The sequence below is a fragment of the Cricetulus griseus genome, chromosome 4, assembly GCF_003668045.3.
Source record: "Cricetulus griseus strain 17A/GY chromosome 4, alternate assembly CriGri-PICRH-1.0, whole genome shotgun sequence".
NCBI classification, from domain to species: domain Eukaryota; kingdom Metazoa; phylum Chordata; class Mammalia; order Rodentia; family Cricetidae; genus Cricetulus; species Cricetulus griseus.
In genome coordinates this window covers 67422654-67441537 of record NC_048597.1, presented here as the reverse complement: position 1 = coordinate 67441537, position 18884 = coordinate 67422654, and the positions used below count along the sequence as shown (strand labels likewise).

Below are 18884 nucleotides of genomic sequence, written 5' to 3'. Positions count from 1 at the left end.
CGTTCCTAGAAGAATGGCAGTTCTGACCTGTGCGGTGAAGAGATGCTGTCGTGGGTAACATGTCGCTAGGACTGGGTGGCCAGTCAGTCAGGCTGGAGGCCATAGTGCCTGGGTTATCGCTAAATTGATTGTGAATGTCTTATACTGCCAGGAGAGTGATGGGAGTGAGGACGTGTGAATCCAGGTGTCTGTTCAGCGGCTCCAAGGGTGAAGTTTGCTGCATCGAGCCCCTGCATTCTAAGCCCGAGTTGAAGGATCACCCCATCACACAGTTTTCACTGTTGGCCATGGCATCTTTAACTAAGGTAGGTGCACTTAGAAGACAGAACCTTTACCTTTGAGAGATGTTGAACATGGTTTGAGAATTGCAAGGTAAATTTTGAAAATAATATGTATTTTCTCCTGTAGATACTGGTCATTGGGTTGAAACCATCCCTGAAAGTATGGATGACTTTTCCCTATGGACGGGTGAGCATGACTCTCTGTTTTGTTGGTAAAAGGAAGGACAAGTCAGGAGGGTGGAGGGAGTGATCTATAGGGTGAATTCTATGCAGTTGTCCAAAAATCTAGCTATAGAATGGAAGTGAGCTCCCAAAGACATTGGCTTAAGAAGCCAAGCAGGGTAAAGTGGTGTTTAGGAGTCATGCTAGGTTGCACCTTGGTGTCTTTAATGCTTTAAGCTTTTCTTCCATGAACAACATATTCAGCTTGTTTAACCTTGTTCGATGGTCTCTGTGTTTTGCTGTCCTGGTTCTTTGTAGTTACACCTGCTCTCATGCACGGATTTTCTTAGTTTCATTCACTGTCTTTTGAGGTCCATCCTCATTGGATGTAACACTAATGAGCAAGCGGGTGTATTGAATGCAGCCTTGCTGCAGTGTCCAAGAACACTGTGTGACAGCTGCTCTGGGTGACAGCTGCTCTGGGTGACATCTGTGCTGTGAGAGAGCTGTGCTGTGTGACTGCTATGCTGGGTGACAGCTGCTCTGGGTGACATCTGTGCTAAGTGACTGCTGTGCTGGGTGACAGCTGCTCTGGGTGACAGCTGTGCTGGGTGACTGCTGTGTTGGGTGACAGCTGTAGTGGGTGACTGCTGTGCCGGGTGACAGCTGCTCTGGGTGACAGCTACGCTAGGTGACAGCTGTGCTAGGTGACAGCTGCTCTGTGTGACAGCTGCACTGGGTGACAGCTACGCTAGGTGACAGCTGTGCTGGGTGACAGCTGCGCTGGGTGACAGCTGCGCTGGGTGACAGCTACGCTAGGTGACAGCTGTGCTGGGCAAGAGTTGTGCTGGGTGACAGCTGCTCTGGGTGACATCTGTGCTGTGAGAGAGCTGTGCTGTGTGACTGCTATGCTGGGTGACAGCTTCTCTGGGTGACATCTGTGCTAAGTGACTGCTGTGCTGGGTGACAGCTGCTCTGGGTGACAGCTGTGCTGGGTGACTGCTGTGTTGGGTGACAGCTGTGCTGGGTGACTGCTGTGCCGGGTGACAGCTGCTCTGGGTGACAGCTACGCTAGGTGACAGCTGTGCTGGGCAAGAGTTGTGCTGGGTGACAGCTGCACTGGGTGACATCTGTGCTGTGAGAGAGCTGTGATATGTAACTGCTGTGCTGGGTGAGAGCTGTGCTGGGTGAGAGCTGCGCTGGGTGACAGCTGTGCTGAGGCAGGGTGATGTTCACTGTCTGCTCCTTTGACACCATGAGTGAGCATACCCCACCATAAAGCCAATATGAATTAGTACTGCAGATGCTTTCCATGGTTTTTGTCTCTGATAGGTCACTTTAGAAGCTGTTATTTTTCAGGAATACAGATGGTTTTATGGGTTTCCCATCTATGGATTTAACCAGCCACACATCACTATCAGAAAAGTTTAGGTCCATACTCAAAGTGAACAGACATGTTTCCTTGTCATTACTTTCTAAATGGTACAGTGTAGCACCTGTTTACATAGCATTTAATTGAATTGTAAAGTATTCTAGAGATGATTTGATGTGCATGGGAGAATGTGCATAGGTTGTACATAAATGTATATGAGGGGTAAACCTGGGATAAATTCCCTGTGGACATCCCTTTTCCTTTTCCTTTTGTTCTTGATATTGTTCTTGAAGAGTTGGGGTCTTCTTTGGAAGGACATTGATGAGATGCTGTTGTCTTAGTCACTGTTCTGTTGCTGTGAAGAGACACCAAGACCAAGACAACTTATAAAAGAAAGCATTTTGTTACGATAAATCTTTTTGCCAAAAGCCGCCTGAGCCCTACCGCCACATGTGAGCTTTACGCCAGCTGCCCGCCCAAGTTAGGCCCAAATGAATACACAGAGAGACTTGTATTAGTTACAAAGCTGCTTGGCCAATGACTAGGATTCTCATTTGTTAGCTCAGTCTCAAATACCATACATCTATATATTTTATGGGATTTATCGGACGCCTTATTGGCGCCCCTCCTTGCTGGTGAATCACATCGTGCCGCTGGAGCAGGAGCCGAGGGGAAAAGAGAGGGCCCTTCCTGTTTCTCTTTGGCTTAAATATGAGTCTCCTTGCTATGTCACTTCCTGCCTGGATCAGCACTTCTCTACTACATTTCCCAGAATCCTCTTTGACTCCTAGTTCCGTCTAGTTGCTGTCTCATTGGCCAAACAGTATTTTATTCAATAATCAATAAGATAAACATACACAGTAGTACATTCCCCATCAGCATTTAATTGGGGATTGTTTACAGTTTCAGAGAGTGAGTCCATGACCATCATGGTGGGAAGTGTGGCCAAAGATAGACAGACATAGTGCTGGAGCCGTGGCTGAGAGCACCACATCTGATCTCTGAAAAGTACAGAGAGAGAGAGAGAGAGGGAGGGAGGGAGGGAGGGAGGGAGGGAGGGAGGGAGGGAGAGAGAGAGAGAGAGAGAGAGAGAGAGAGAGAGAGAGAGAGAGAGAGACTGGGTCTGGTGTGGGCTTTGAAAACCTCTAAGCCCTCCTCCAGTGACACCAACAAGGCCACACCTTCTAATCCTTCCCAAACAGTTCTACCAAGTGGGGACAAAGTATTCAGGTATGTGAACCTGAGGTAGGGGTACAGTTCTCATCTAAACAGCACAGCCATGGCCAGACATGGAGGAGATGGCTCTTGTTTCCTTGTGGGTGTCCTATTGTATCTGGGCACTAGGAGAAACAGTCTGTCTTTCCAAATGACAAACCGGTAGAGAACATCATTAACATTTCTTGGGATAGCTTCATTGACTCACTGAGGTTTTCATCATGATGTTTCCATCTTTTTGAATGTTTCCATTCATGAATGTTTTCAAACAGATGTCTAAAGAATGTTAATGAGATGCTACTTTTACCACTTTGCTGTATTGCCTTTATTACATTCTGTGTATCTATCCATCTTTCTATCCACCAAGATATTTTAGTTTTTTAATGGATTTCAGAGTAAAATACAGAAACCAGCACCTTCTGCTTTGGGCATTCAGCATATATATAATTAGCTAAAGAGTTTCATATTTGTTTAGGCTTCGTTGGTGTAAATTCATATACAATAATTATACAAATCTTGAGTGTACATTTGTTGAAGTTGTATGTACTTCTGTAACCCAGCCCCAAGCAAGGAAGATGGCAAACATGACCATCAACCCAGACACTTCTTGTGACAATTCCCACCTGGTCCCTGCTCACTGGAAGACTTGTGGGAAACCAGGGACTTCTTGTGACAATTCCCACCTGGTCCCTGCTCACTGGAAGACTTGTGGGAAACCAGGGAAGGTTTAGCAAAGCAGTTAGTCAGGTACTAGGTCTTAAACAGATTTTTTTACTTTGTCCTTCTGTTTTTTGTCAACTGTGATGAATATTTTCCTGTCTTTTTTTTTTTTTTTTTTTTTTTTTTAATTAGATGGATCCATCCAGTGTTCCGTTGCTGGCCTGGCACTTTGTGGCAGTGAATAACTTTGTGAATCCCATGCTTGCCTTCTGCAGAGGAGATGTGGTTCATTTTCTCTTGGTAAGCCACAATGTGATGGCGGGTCTGTTATTAATGTGTCAAAAAAAAAAAAATCTATGTCATTGTCATAAGTCTTTGGAGAGACAGAGTGTATATCCTCTCTCTCCAAATTTGTATTTAAGGCTTTAATGTTAAAAATGGAAAAAACTTGAACTCTGTTGGTTCCTTAATCTTCTTGGTTTCTTCTCTTTTAGCTAACACGTAATTAATGGTTTGTCTATATGTGTGAACTGCACATGTATGATTGTGAACATGTCTATATAGTATTACAGTCTGTACATTTCTGTATATTTATTTGTTAGAGAGCAAGCGCCAATTGCACAGGAAGCCAATGAAGGAAGTATAAAACATTCTTTTACACATCTTATGTACTGTTTTATGTACTGTTTATGTACTGTACAGAGTTACTGCTGGCGAGGACAGTTGCCGTGCTGAACTATTTGATCGGAGTTAAAAGTTGTTAATGAGAGCATATAGAATGTTTACAGAGGTCTGTGAATCTGGGGAGGAAGGCAGTGAACTTCACTCACAGAGCTAAGCATGTCTCTATTGTATCATTGGGTATTTTGCTTCGTGAGGCAGGTGTACCTGTGTATCTCATTTCTCCAGCCAGAAACCTTTCAGTCCCCTCCCCCTTCAAATATGCTCTGTCACAGTGTCCTGGTGACTCTCCCTCCATATTGTCTTGACTTTCTTCCTTTTGACCCCATCATGGTTGATCACTTCTCTGTATAAACCACATATGTTTGTCCTAGACTCTGAGGTGGCTTCTCAGCCGGTCTCTACTCCCACAGACACCTCTGTCCGTAAATCTCTGTGCCATCTTCCACTTGCCCTAGCTCATGGTCATTGCTGCCTTCTCTCCCTCCCTGACCCTGCTCTGCTCTGCTCTGCACTGCAGACCTTCCCTGTCACAACAGTGAGCACACCTAGCATTCTCCCCCACTAAGCTGAAAACGGAGGCTAGAAGCTGACTCCTCATGTTCGGCTAGCACTGTGTAAAGGATGGCTGGTAAATGTGTACAGAACTAACGTCAGGGATGATGTGAAATATGAAATTGAATATACGGGTTGACTTAGATCAGCTTGGGGGAAACCTGTGTATCAAACATGGCTAGTTACCTGTTTTGGTAAGTAAATTTTTAGTGGAATATAGTCATGTTCATTCATATTTATTTATTTGAGACAAACTCAAACTCATGTAGCCCAGGCTAATCTCAAACTCCACACTGTAGCTAAGGCTGACCTTAGACTCCGGTCTCTCCTGGCTTTACTTCTCAAGGTCTGACAGACTATACGGTCAACAGAGGTTAAAGTATTTGCCATACAACCCTTTACAGAGGAGTTTGCCCCTCCTTGGTGAGGCACCCCTAATGCAGGTATGATTGGCTTGGATTGGTAATGTGTAGATGTTATAGATTCCAGGTAAAGATGCAATTGAAATGCAGTTTTAGGATCTGTCTGGAAGTAGCACAAATAATAGCTTTTTGAAGGTAGGAGGGGTATGCTGAGTTGGAAATACTAGTGGGACTCTCAGGTGCTACGCTGGATGGCGGTGAGCAGACAGTAGGGCAAAGTGCAGATGAACACCTCAGGACGGAGAAGGTAGGAGTGTGTCAGCTGCTGTGCAGCGCAATGACTGCAATCAGTGTAAGGAGATAGGTTCATCTGGGCTCACATTTCAGAGGTTTTGGGCCTTTGACCTGTGGAGAAGGTACTGTATCATAGTGGGTAAATGTTGTAGGCAAAGCTGCCCACCTCATGGCAGCTAGAGAGAGAGAGACAGACAGAGACAGAGAGACAGACACAGAGAGACAGACTGAGACAGAGAGAGAAAGGGCACATCTGTAGTGACCTGACTTCCATCCAGGAAGCAGTATGTCTTGAAGATGGCTACCCCACCTCCTCCCTCAACCCCCAGTAGTGTCACAGGCCAGTAACCAAGTGTTTAACCCATGGACCTTTGGTGGAGACACAATTAAACCACAGCATGTGATTTTGCTGGATACTCACGAAAGGCAGAGGAAAAAGAAAGGAAAGGGGGTTGTAAAGACGTGTAGAAGGAGAGGAGAAAGGGGCTGAGGGACATCCGCCAGAAAGGACAGAGCCTCTGTCACAGGATCAGTTCTGAGGTAATAAAATATTACTGAATGATCACGGAAGGCAGGCTGGAGAGATGAGCATGGGACACAGTGGCTTGCCAGGTCCTTGTTAGATGTCTGATTAACAGGGAAGCAGGCACTACTTGAGGTCAGCTCACCAAGACATGGGACTAGAGGGGAGGAAGGGCACTGAGATGAGAAGACAGACGTCTGGCGCACACACTACCGTGGGAAGTGGATGCTAGCACCCCAAGTGCCAGGTGGGACTGTACGGTGTAGTTTTTCTCTTCAAGGGGAGACCATGAAGTGGCTGAGGTGTCTTCATTTCTATATTTTCTCTGTCAGCATTTATAAATTTAAAAAAGTTCTTTCAAGAATTGCCTGATATCCAGGCTGTTTACACTCTCCTCATCAGGTCAAGAGAGACGAGTCGGGTGCAATACACGTTACCAAGCAAAAGCATCTTCACCTGTACTACGATCTGATCAACTTTACTGTGAGTAGTGTTTAAACCATGTCCCGTTTATTCCATGCCCTCATTCCAAATCACAGGCGTATTAAAGCTTCTAGGGTTTCACCAGGGCCATCAGGGTACAAGTTAGTAGTGCACACACCCAGTGTGAAGTGCTGTGGTGTGCCATGAAGTCTGACTTTGGTATGATGCCAAGTCCTTGTTGCCTTTGCCCAAAGTCCTGCTGAGCACTGGCAGGGGAAGTTAGGGTTTTCTTGAGTGCTTTAATACCTCAAAGGGAGTCTGGGTTCAGAAGAGCTCAGGTCTTTTCAGAGTTGTGGTTACACTGCTTTGTGTATGGATACGTTTGCACATGTGAGCTTCTCTTAAAGGATTTAGCTTGTGTTACCTATTCTTCTCTTGTGACTTAAAACTTTGCCAAATTTTACCTCACTTCTCAGTCCTCAGGGTGCTTTGGTTTTAAAAATGAGACCTTTTTTTTTTTCTGAGTCAGATTTTATGTTTTCTTTTTCAGGAGTGGGTGATTTTGAGACTAGTGTGTTTACATTTCAGTATTTACCATTACTAGTTTTACTATCCAAATAACTGACATCCGGTGAAACATTGCATATATGATGAATATAGCTGTCTTTAATTATAATGTAACGGTTCATTTATTCAGTAAAAAGTCTGAAAAATTTCCCATCAATTCACTAATACACAGTTGCACATCAGCTATCCTCCATATCAAATATTTACATTATGACCCATAACAGTAGCAAAATTACAGTTATGAAGTAGCGACAAAATAATTTCATGGTTGGGGGTCACCACAACATGAGGAGCTGTATTAAAGGGTCACAGCATTAGGAAGGTTGAGAATCCCTGCTTCAGATGCACAGAACTGATAGAATGGATATATATTTAAAGGGATTTATTAGAATGGCTTACAGGCTATGGTCCAGCTAGTCCAACAATGGCCGTCTACTAACAGAGAGTCCAAGAATCCAGTAGTTGTTCAGTCCACAAGGCTGGATGTCTCAGCTGGTCTTTTAAAGCTTGGCACTTTAAATTCAGTGCCAAGAATTGTCCTCTAACCACCTAGGTTTGTGAGGTTTGCATTGCTGTGCTGCAGTGCTAATATGAAAAGTTGAAATAAATTTGTTACTGTACTAAGGTCATTTGTGCCAATATGCCTTTCAAAAAAACTTGTAAAAAATTCAACATTCTGCAGTGTGTTAGCGTTCTTAGTCAGCCCTCCCTTATACCAGCAGAATGTCTTCTTACACTGTGACACCTAGTACTGCTTTCTCTGGGCCATCACAGAGCTGCTCTTACTGTGACTCTGTTGCTATTTAAGTTATTCATGCACAATAACTTAATGTTCTGAGTGGCCAAGCCCCTTTGTCATGGAGGGTTTGGACCGGTCCTCACTCTTACTTTGTTATGTGCTTGAATTGCAGTGGATAAACTCACGCACAGTTGTGCTTTTAGACAGCGTGGAGAAGCTGCACGTGATTGATCGGCAGACTCAGGAGGAATTGGAGACAATCGAGATCTCAGAAGTCCAGCTCGTCTATAACAGCAGCCACTTCAAGTCACTGGCCACTGGAGGGAACGTCAGCCAGGCGCTGGTGAGTGCTGCCCTTACCCAGCATTGCTCTCATCACTGGGGTGGGTTTTTTGTTTTGTTTTGTAACCACTGTTTTGTTTGAAGGTAGGAGTACTAAGGTTTTTCTGCCTCCCGTGTGTTGAAATGGGTATGCATGTATTTGTAAGGATTCAAGATTATGACCCAAACAGTAATTCCTCTTATTTAATACCAAGGAATAGGCTGGAGAGATGGATCAGTGGTTAAGAGTATTCTCAGAGGACATGGGTTCAGTTCCTAACTGTGATTTGTCATCTAACAACTGATCTGTAACTGCAGTTCCAAAGCCTGCCCTGCACAGTGATACACTTCCTCCAGCAAGGCCACACTCCCTAATAGTGCCACTCCCAGTGGACCAAGCATTCGGTCTATGGGGGCCATTCCTATTCAAACCACCACAGAAGTATTTGGGAGATATGGCAGAAGGTTGGCCAGGTGTGGCAGCTTGGGACATTAGAAGGCTAAGATGGCTGGGAGAGGAAGAAAAAAGATGCTTTAGGACCCAAGACAGGAACATAGACGAGGAGGACATGGGCTCATATTGGTATTAATGTTACTGTAGAAAGGCAGCTACAATAATGCCTTAAGCAATTTATGTCAGTAGTGTGTAGTTAAGCACTGAATTTGTGATGCGTGTTTTCCCAAGCCATTCATCTTTAGGAAAAGAGGACTGCTGTGAGGTATCTGTGGGAAACTTCTTATAAAAAAGAATAATCATCATCATCTTTAATGGGTGTCAAAGGCACAGGCTGTAGGTTTTGCTCCAGTCTTTCTCCTGTTTGTAACTACAGAGCACGCAATATGTGAAGAGTGTTCTAGCTTCACAATGTGAACACACTAAAGCAGCAGTAGCCAGTGTCTCAAACACAGACATTTCCTGGGCTAGGGTGGCTGTTAGGGGCTGGAGAGATGGCTGAGTGGCTAAGAGCTCTGGCTGCTCTTGTACGGGACCTGGGTTTGAGTCCCAGCACCCATATGGTGGCTCTCAAATACACATAACTCCAGTTCCAGAGGATCCAGTGACCTCTTTTGGCCTCCTAGGGCAATAGGCATGCACACAGTGCACGTACATTCATGCAGGCAAAACATTCACACATAAAAAATAAATTGTTAAGGAATTATAGCAGGACATGGAGTAAGAATGATGTTGGTTATTTATTGTGGGAGATTACTTACACCGAAAACCCAGGTTAGTCTCTGCAGCCTTTCGAGACCCGACCTGAACCCCGAAAAGAGAGAGTGCCCCCTCTTTCTCAGCCCTTTATTCTACAGTCTTCTACATACCTGCAACCACGCCCAAATGGTAAAGGTACAGAGCTATCTTCTCCCCACAATTCCCCTTTTAGTTTAAAGAAAAGATTTAGAGTTGACACAATGTCTTTATGTCACACAGCAGCCTTGAACGTTTGGGATAAGGTTCATGAACCAGGAGAGAGAGTAGAGTCCTACACCAAAGTGGTACAGGTACCAAGAGAACAGTTCACTGAATTTTTACAAAGATTGTCCATAGCAGTAGAATTACAGGTAGCAGATTCAGAATCTAGGGGAATACTCACAGAATCTCTAGCTTATGAGAATGCAGATCCATAGTGCAATAAGGTGCTTTGGCCTTTAAAGAGCAGATCAGCACCATTGGATGAGTGGGTTCTGTATACAGCTAGACTTGAGTATTACGATCATGACAAGAAGCTTGTCTGTGGACGGTGCTGGGGCGTCACCTGAAGTCCTGTGCTGACAGCGGTTCAGCATGTGTGTAAGGAAACTCCTCAAGGATGGGAAGAGCCACCAGAGAGGCTGGAAGGGAATTACATCCAGGGCACCCTCACAATGTACTTTCTGCTTATTTGGACCAGTTAGAACAGGTGCTGGCCAGGGTACTCAGGGGCATTGCACCCCAGTAGTTGGCCTTGAAGCAGAGAACTTGCTGAGCTGGTAACACACTAACAGATGTTAAAAGCGGATGAGACTCGGGTGGCAGTGTGACTCAGTGGCACAGTGCTTCCCCAGCACCTGAGGCCACGGGTCCAGTCCCTAGAGTAACAAGCACATCCCAGAGGTCAGGGAGCAGAGCAAACAAAACACAAGAATATCGATATAGAAATTCCTGAGCACCACCAGTAAAGCTCACAGCGTGTGCCTTGACTAGAGATGACTGGGTGTCCGGGGCGGGGGTGGGGGTGGGGTAGGACTGGAAAGGGGGGTCAGGCAGGCAAGACCGGCCCTGCCCTGACACAGGGTTAGGATGAGCAGACAAGGGTGCAGAAGCTTTTGCCCTATTCTTTTGTTTTGTATTCATTTTTAAAGTTAACGCAAGAGTAATGGTTTCATCATGGTATCTCACACATAGATGTCGTCATCTTAGTCCTCATTTCTTTCCCTTTCCACTCCGGGCTGTTCCCCTCTGCTCTCGTATTACATGTTGTCCTTTATCCTGTTTCCCACCTCCCTTAAGATCTCTTCCTGTCCTCTCATAATCCCCTTTCTTAGTTTTGTGACTTACAAGCATACATAAACACACACACACACACACACACACACACACACACACACACACACTTACTTTAAATTTAGATTCTGCATAAGAGAGAAACCATGCAGTTCTGATCCCATTGAGTCTGGCTTATCTGACTTAACGTAATGATTTCCATTTGCATCCGTTTTCCTGTAAAGGCCATGATTTCATTTTTCTTTATGGTTACATAAAATTCCCTTGTGTCTATGGACCATTCTTTATCCGTGCACCTGTTGAAGAACACCTAGGCAGGTTCCGTTTCCTGACTGTTGTTAAGATTGTGATAGCAGACGTGGGTGTGCAAGTCTCTGTATTGTGTATCCGTTAGTATAATCATAGTCTCTGTGTCCACAAAGTTAAGTGAAGACATGGAAGACACTTTAAAAGGTGAAAGTCAGATCTCCAGTGGTGAGCACTACAGAGCCTGAGGTGAGAGTGGAGCTGCTGGAAGGGATGATGGCAGGGTTGAGGTTATAGAATGAAAAGTGAATGAGCCTGAGGTCGTGATAGGATGATGCAAGATGAGAATTCCCGGAGAAACCTATGGCACTAGTATTAAGGTGTGCAGAATAATGACCACAGTCTGGTGGCCTCAGCCGGAGCAAGCTAGTCATGCAGATCACCAGGCAGAAAATGACCAAAAAGCATCTTGGCATATTATTTTTGTCTTGTCTACACCCCCCCATTACCCCCCACCCCCAACCCCCCGCTTGCCAGCTCCTTGCAGCTGAGGACCAAACCCAAGGCCTTGCACTTGATGGGCAAATGCTCTACACTGAGTGAAATCCCTAACCCCACATCACATCTTGGCTTCTTTTGCAACAGTCTTGGAGTCGGTAAGCCTTAGGAGATGCTTCTGCTCAACACTTCCTATCAGGCGGTGCTGCTGTGTGGCCACACCCAGCTGTGTAAACAGCTGCCCTGCTGCTCCCTCAGGGACACAGCTATTTATCACGAGGTGTAGAAACTGTCCCCAGTTCAAGAATGCAGTGAGTGAATCAGAAGTCTGCTGTCCGTCATGGAGGAGGGAACCCCTTGTTCTCCTTGAGGTCTAGCTTCCATAATATTGGAAGCTGCTATGCAAGCTGCTAAAGAAGAAAATATTCAATAACCCTACCCAGCCGTGACACCTGAACTGCAGCAGTGACCAGCAGGACAAGATATCCCTAAAATACAGTGGTGGCACTCATATCTTGGTAGCAACCAACAGCTGTCTAACTTGACTTAAGACCACTAATGGGAGGGAGATCATTCCCGGTACTGAAAACCCAGTCGGCCATGGCTAGTGAAGGTGAAGATCTCAGAGGAAAGCCTGCTGCTGCCACTTCCTACACCAGGACATCCCCAACAGCTTCCTTATCTCTATCATTGTGCCCATAGGTAGGTGTAGCTGTAACTCAGTAAGCAGCAGGTTTCAATAGTTTGCAACTACATTTACAAGTTAGTGTATTTCTTTCCTTTTCCACATTATTCTGAGAAAGCAAAAGGCTGTTTATAGAAGTGGGGAATGGTTTCTTCATCTTTGTGTTTTTAGTCACTTCCACTGGCAATCAAGCAACAGAGTTTTTTCTTTACTTGCTTGTAAGTTAAAACTTTATTGACCTAAAATGTCTCTGCATTCAGCATTCTTTTACAATTTTTTAATTTTATCGTGTGTGTGTGTGTGTGTGTGTGTGTGTGTGTGTGTGTGTGTGTGTGTGTGTGTGTGTGAATAGATTGGAGGACAACTATGTGGAGTCAGATCTCTTCTTCCACCCCTTCATGGGTGCTAGGGCTGGAACTCATATCATCAGGTTTGCCCATGAGTGTTAACCCACCAAGCCTCTCACAGGCCCCATGATTGACATTCTTATATTTTTGGTTGTGAGCCTAGCCTTTAACGGCTGAGCCATCTCTCCAGCCTCGTGATTGACATTCTCAATGGAACTTCTAGTATGTGTAATTTTACCTTGTTTGTGTATTTGGCAGGCTTTGGTCGGAGAGAAGGCTTGCTATCAATCCATCAGTAGCTATGGTGGTCAGATCTTCTATCTGGGAACAAAGGTAAGCTCTTACTCTGCTTTGTATGTCATCAGGATAGCTGAGGAAGGAGGTGGCTAATAAGGAGCAGTGTGTTGCAAAGTGAATTCTGATCAGTATTGATCCAAGTCTTTTTTTTTTGGTTTTTCGAGACAGTGTTTCTCTGTGTAGCTTTGGAGGCTGTCCTGGCACTCGCTCTGGAGACCAGGCTGGCCTCGAACTCACAGAGATTCGCCTGCCTCTGCCTCCCGAGTGCTGGGATTAAAGGCGTGCGTCCCCAACGCCTAGCTGATCCAAGTCTTATAATAGTTATATAGCCAAAGATTTTTAGTTGTTTAACATTTTCTTTTTCACTTAAGATCTAATTTTACTTTTGTGTAAGTGCTAATAGGACACTTAACTTTCTTGATTTAGGGAAATGCTTTTATAGCCTTCCTTAACATTTGTTTTAGTGTCAAGTATCTAGTTTCATTTTTAATTAGAATTTTTATGTCTTGCTTTGATCAATGTATACATTGCAAAGTGATTATCATAATGAGCTAATTAAATATCCATCGCCTTGTTTAGTTGTCATTCGTGTGGGGGATGGGAAGGCTGAGGATCAGCTTCCTCAGCAAATTTAAGGTAGCATCTGGTTCCTTTTCCTGTTGCTGTGGTGAATGCTGTGACAAAAGCCAACTTAAGGGAGAAAGGGCTGATTGTAGCTCACAGTTTGTGGTACACATCATGGCTGCAAGGTCAGGCCAGCTGGAGCTTGAAGCAGCTGGCCATGTTGTGTTTGCAATTAGAGAGCGAATAGTGAATGCCCACTGCTGCTCGCTTCTTTTTCTCTCTTACATTGTGAAACGTCTCCTGGGCAAGGATCCCACACACAATTAAGATGGGCCTTCCCACGACACTTAATGTAATCCCAAGAATCTCCTACAGACTTGCTCAGAGGCACATCTCTCATGTTGACCACCGATAGTAAACCCCACAGGCAGTGTGTATTTGTCCTACGATTTAAGTGCTCTTTAACGTAGATCAACTTAAGTTATTGAAGTGCATTGAGGTGTTTGACTTAGACATTAGAGCAGTTTATCTTTCAACATAAAATGGACAGTATTCTTCATTGTTAAAATCCAGCCACAATATTGACAAGTAGGTGCAAGACGTCAGCCTAGATGGCTCATGTTTCCTTTGAGGGTTTGCTTCCTTGCTCTTCAGTAGGAGTAACTTGAGGACCCTCTAGTAAATTCCAGGGTCTGTGTCCATCTGAGATGTGAAATGTGTTTTACTTGGAGATCTGAGGTGAGACGTGCGGCTGGAACAAACGTGTCTCTGAGTGAATCTGCTAACGGTCATCTTCATTTCTTTCCTTTTCTAGTCTGTCTACGTGATGATGCTGAGGGGCTGGAGGGAGGTGAGTTCACCGGGATTTCCTGTGTGGGAACGGAAGTGGCAGCAGCCTCATGCTTTTGTTAACTCTGCAGATGATACTTTGGACTTTTTAATATCAGAAAAATGCATAAAAGCCGATTTGACTGTTAGGTACTTGATTTGCTAAAGCCGATTGTATCAGAACTTGGTTTTGCACCGCTGTAACTGCTCTGCTGTCAGAGAGAGCGTAGCATGAGGAAGAACGCTTTATTAATCTATGGACATTAGAAGGGGACAGCCTTGAGTAGTAAATCCTCACTTACAAGTGACCGTCTGTTGTTTTAAGTTATTAAAACAAGGAAGTGTGAAAAAAAGAATTGGGTTTGAGTCTACTCAAGATAATAGTGGCTTCATTAAGAGTTTACTCCCATTTGGAATGATCTGGAGACAGGCAGCCTGTAGCTAGCATGGGAGCTCCATGTCGTAAGATGCTGTCCCACTTTACCATCCTTGCCTTTGAATTCTAGTCTCAAACTCACTTTACAATCCAGGATAGTACTAGAGGCTCCAACTGTTATGTCTAGGGTCCATGAAGGAGGAAAGAGAAAACAAAAGCCAGCCCCAACATTTAAGGATAATAAACATTTAGAAACACCAAATAATGCTTCCACTTGTTGACCAGAGTTTAGTTGCATTGCCCCCAAAAGATACAAGGGAATCTTAGAAATTGTGTGCAGCTAATGTATTGCCATCTCTAGTGAGCTAGGAGATTGTTATTAAGAAGGGTGCAGGTGCCCACTGTGCTAAGCAAAACCTGCCATCTCTCCTATGGTAGTCCCGTTGTTTCCTTTCTGTGTGCAGGCTCTCCTGCCACCTGTCACACAAGCTCACAGAAATGCGATGCACAGTGCTTTACGAAACACTTTGCTTAGTTAAAGTCCTATACTGAAATGTGTAGTGCTGACAAAGTAAACTGTTCGCTCCCCAGCAGCAATTCTGTAAAGGCAGACCAGGAATTCCGATGAGTCGTTGGTCAGATAAAAAGGTCTGGCTTGTCTCCTTTACTCATTTCAGAGAGTGGATCATCTCCTGAAGCAGGATTGTCTTACAGAAGCCTTGGCTCTTGCGTGGTCTTTTCATGAAGGAAAGGCAAAAGCAGTCGTGGGTAAGTAAGTAAATAGATGCTGTGGAGTTGAAGTGTTGTCGTAAGGAGTCTTTTCTTAAGGGAAATGTACCGTGAGAACAAGCAGGAAGCAAACTGAAAAGCTGTGAGATATTCCCCTCACCCAGCCATTGATACTGAGGCTTGTAATTGTATGTGTTGTTAGCATGGGTTGTGGAGGGGAGACTGGAACCCAGGTTCCCTTCTGGAGCCGAGCACTAACTTTTGTTTCCTGTTGGACTTTGTTTCTCCGAAGGGCTGTCAGGGGATGTCAGCAAGAGGAAGGCTGTCGTTGCGGATCGGGTAAGCATCTCAGTGCTGTCGTCAAGAGGTCACAGTGCAGATTTGTTTTTTGTATTTGCAAATGTCTTTGGGGATGATCAGGCAAACGGCTGTACTCGAGGAGAGAAATGGGCTGGGCTGTAAGTCCCAGGTATGATCTGCAGTGCTGTATAAAGTCTCTCCCTGATTTACCATCAAGGAGATGGTAAATCAGAAAAACAGTCAGAGCACCGAGGAGAAGGAATACGTGGGGAACCTCTGCAGGGAGGGTTACTGAGGCACTTAACTCCAGGTTTTCATTTCCTGAGTGATGTAATACCACCAAGGTCTGGAACACACAGACAGTTCTTAGGAAAGATTAGCAAATTAATACTAGCCCTTCATCTGAGAGAATTAGGGAATAAAAACATTGAAATCCCAACTGTGTTTCTAATATAATGATAAAGCATGATTCAGTATTAACCATGTATGTTAAATATTGAACAAGAGAAGCCATACCTTTGATTCTGACACAAAACTTTTTCCTACAGATGGTAGAGATCCTGTTCCATTATGCAGATCGGGCTCTGAAAAAATGCCCAGACCAGGGAAAAATCCAAGTGATGGAGCAGCACTTTCAGGTACGCCTCTTCGTGTGTGTCAGCTTGCAACGGCTGGCTGCAGTGCTCTCACGCATCCCCTCGCCTTGCACACGCGATGCTCTCACGCACCCCCTCAGCCTTGCGGATGTGACTCCCAGGTTTTGGCTGTTAAGCATCCTTTAGTGTCGAGCGTGTTGTTTCGGTGTTTTCTGGGAAGTGTCTAGTAGATGGGAAGAGACAAGTGCACTGCTGCTCACTGCTGTGTGAAGGGACACACCTGTGACTTGACACCTTACTGTGGATGACATTGCTAATGGCTCACGTTTATATTAACTAGGGTTGTTAAGGAGGGAGTGGGCTGCTAAGTTTTAAATTTAGTTCCCCAAACACCTGTGTGTGACTCAAGATATGCATATGAAATAAATATATGCATGGTGTATGTATATCATAATCTATAAAATATGCTAATGAAAGATGCTTAGATTATCTTAGGACTTAATGAAAATGCAAGCCAAGGAACAGCTTAAAGATATGCATATGTAATATGTTGGTTTTTCTATTTGCAGTGATCTCCCATTATATTTGTTGTAAATCTGTTTACAACAAACCTCTACAGCAGCAGCTCTCTTCTCTGCTTGTATTTTGTGTCGTGTATATGTGTGTGTGTGTGTGTGCGCGCGCGCGCGCGCGTGCGCACACACTCTCGCTGGTGTATCACACATGGGACAAATACTTCATTATTTTTTAAAAAGATTTTTAAAGATTTATTTATTTTATGAGTATGAATGTTTTGCATGCATGTATTTATGTGTCAAGCCAATGGAAGTCAGAAGAAAGTGTTGGCTCTCCAGGGAACAACCAGAGTTACAAATGGTTGCCAGACACCATGTTTGGGCAGAGAATTGAACTCAGGTCCTCTGTAAGAACAGCTAGTGCTTTTAACCACTGAGCCACCTCTCCAGCCCCATAGGGCAAATACTTTAGTACTGAACCACATTCCCTAGCCAGTCTTAAGTCTTCTTTAAATAAATATTTGGGTATCAGGAATATCAAACGTTTGTAAAAAGAGCTAGATGGTAAATTTATGGGTTTTAAGTCACTCCTCTTCATCGTCCTCCTCATCTTGGTGAAAGATCAAACTGAGAGCCTGGCACACACCAAGTACACACTCTACCACTGAACTGCATGCAAGCTCCCCACTTTTTTGGTATGTGCCATGGTGTATGTGTAGCATTCAGAAGACAGCTCCTAGGAGTTCTCTCTTTCCATCATGTATGTCCTGTGGCCCGAGCTCAGGTCGGTAGGCTTGGTAGCAGGTGCCTTTACTCGCTGAGTCATCCTTTTGGTTCCCACCTTTTTTGTTTGTATGTTTGTTTGTTTTGAGGTAGGGTCTCACAGTGTAGCCCTGGCTAGGCGGGAATTTGCTGTGTAGACCAGACTGACATCAAAGTCACAGAGATTCACCTGTCTCAGTCTTCTAAGTGTGGGTATTAAAGACATGTGTCACTAGACCTAGCTAAGAACCATTTTTTTGTTGTGACAGGATTTGACCCATTGGCTTGAGTATATGTTGCTTGATTTCATATAAATTAAACTCTTAAGTTATAATAAGTACAATATATGTGATTATTGCTGTCTTAAAGATTATAGTACAGCTAGCTAGGCTGTGGTGGCACATGCCTTTAATCTCAACACTTGGGAGGCAGAGACAGGCAGATTTCTGTGAATTTAGGGCAGACTGGTCTACAGAGCGAGTTCCAGGACATGCTCCAAAGCTATGGAGAAACTGTGTCTCAAAGGAACAAAAACAAAAAAGATTATAGTACAGTTGAAATATTTTTATTATATATTACTGGAAACATTTAAATACAGGGTCTCACTGTGTAACTGTGGCTGGCCTAGAGTTTGCTATGTAGACCAGACTTGTCTTGAACACACAGAGTTCTGTCTGCCGTTGTTTCCCGGGTGCTGGATTTCGATACTGATATTTTTATATCTCTTTGATGTTCAGAATGTAGAGTATTGGCATACATATGGCAACTAAGATTTGTATGGTGTCAGTGGAGCATTTGGCTTCCTGAGCTGCACTGTTCAGTGCAGATCCATTGCTGCTTGACTGGGCCTTAGTAAATTTGTCAGTAGAGAAGGATAAATGAATTCAGATAAAGTTATGGAATAAATAACCCGAGGAGGGAAACCACATGGCAAAAAGAAAGGGAGCAGAATGACTTAGGAATAATAACGTGTGGGCATTGGTGTTTTATGGGCCAGTTGAGGTGGCCCAGTGAGCAAAAGCCCTTGCAGTGGAAGCCTGATGATCTGAGTTTGGTCCTTAGATCCCATGGGTTCTGATTTCAAAATGTTGCCATCTGAGATCCACTTGGAAGCCACGCACACACATCCTCCCTACATCTTGTATACACATGTACACATACAGTAATAGTAATATGTAGTGGAATGTTGATAGAATAGAAAAGACAGCTTTAATGTTTTGTAAGAACATACTTCACCAAAAGGTGGTGAGATGGTTTTCACTGAAAGTATGTTTTGTTAAAAAGAAGCATCCTTTACGAAAAGATGGGAGAAAGTAATTGAAAGGGGAGCAGAGACAGAAAAACATATGTATTCACACACAGCATAACGCTGGGGACCAAGCGTCCAACACGTGAACCGGTGGATGACATTGTGTATTCAAACTATAACAGTGTGTAAATCACAACATCTGCAGATATGGAGAGAGGTATTTACCTAAAGTTAGACGCTAGAAGAGTGCTG

The 18884-nt window shown here is 44.2% G+C and overlaps 1 protein-coding gene across 3 annotated transcripts in view; it reads left to right on the top strand.

Moving 5' to 3' along the window:
* Positions 1–18884, top strand: part of Vps8 (VPS8 subunit of CORVET complex) — a 208312-nt gene that overhangs the window by 49845 nt on the left and 139583 nt on the right. For all 3 annotated transcript variants that reach the window (XM_027413022.2, XM_035444695.1, XM_027413021.2), the window contains 10 exons: positions 152–305; positions 409–468; positions 3883–3990; positions 6508–6588; positions 8007–8177; positions 12675–12749; positions 14092–14127; positions 15159–15249; positions 15503–15549; positions 16059–16148. In XM_027413022.2, the coding sequence (XP_027268823.1) occupies positions 152–305; positions 409–468; positions 3883–3990; positions 6508–6588; positions 8007–8177; positions 12675–12749; positions 14092–14127; positions 15159–15249; positions 15503–15549; positions 16059–16148 (913 nt within the window). The remainder of the gene's footprint in view (positions 1–151; positions 306–408; positions 469–3882; positions 3991–6507; positions 6589–8006; positions 8178–12674; positions 12750–14091; positions 14128–15158; positions 15250–15502; positions 15550–16058; positions 16149–18884) is intronic.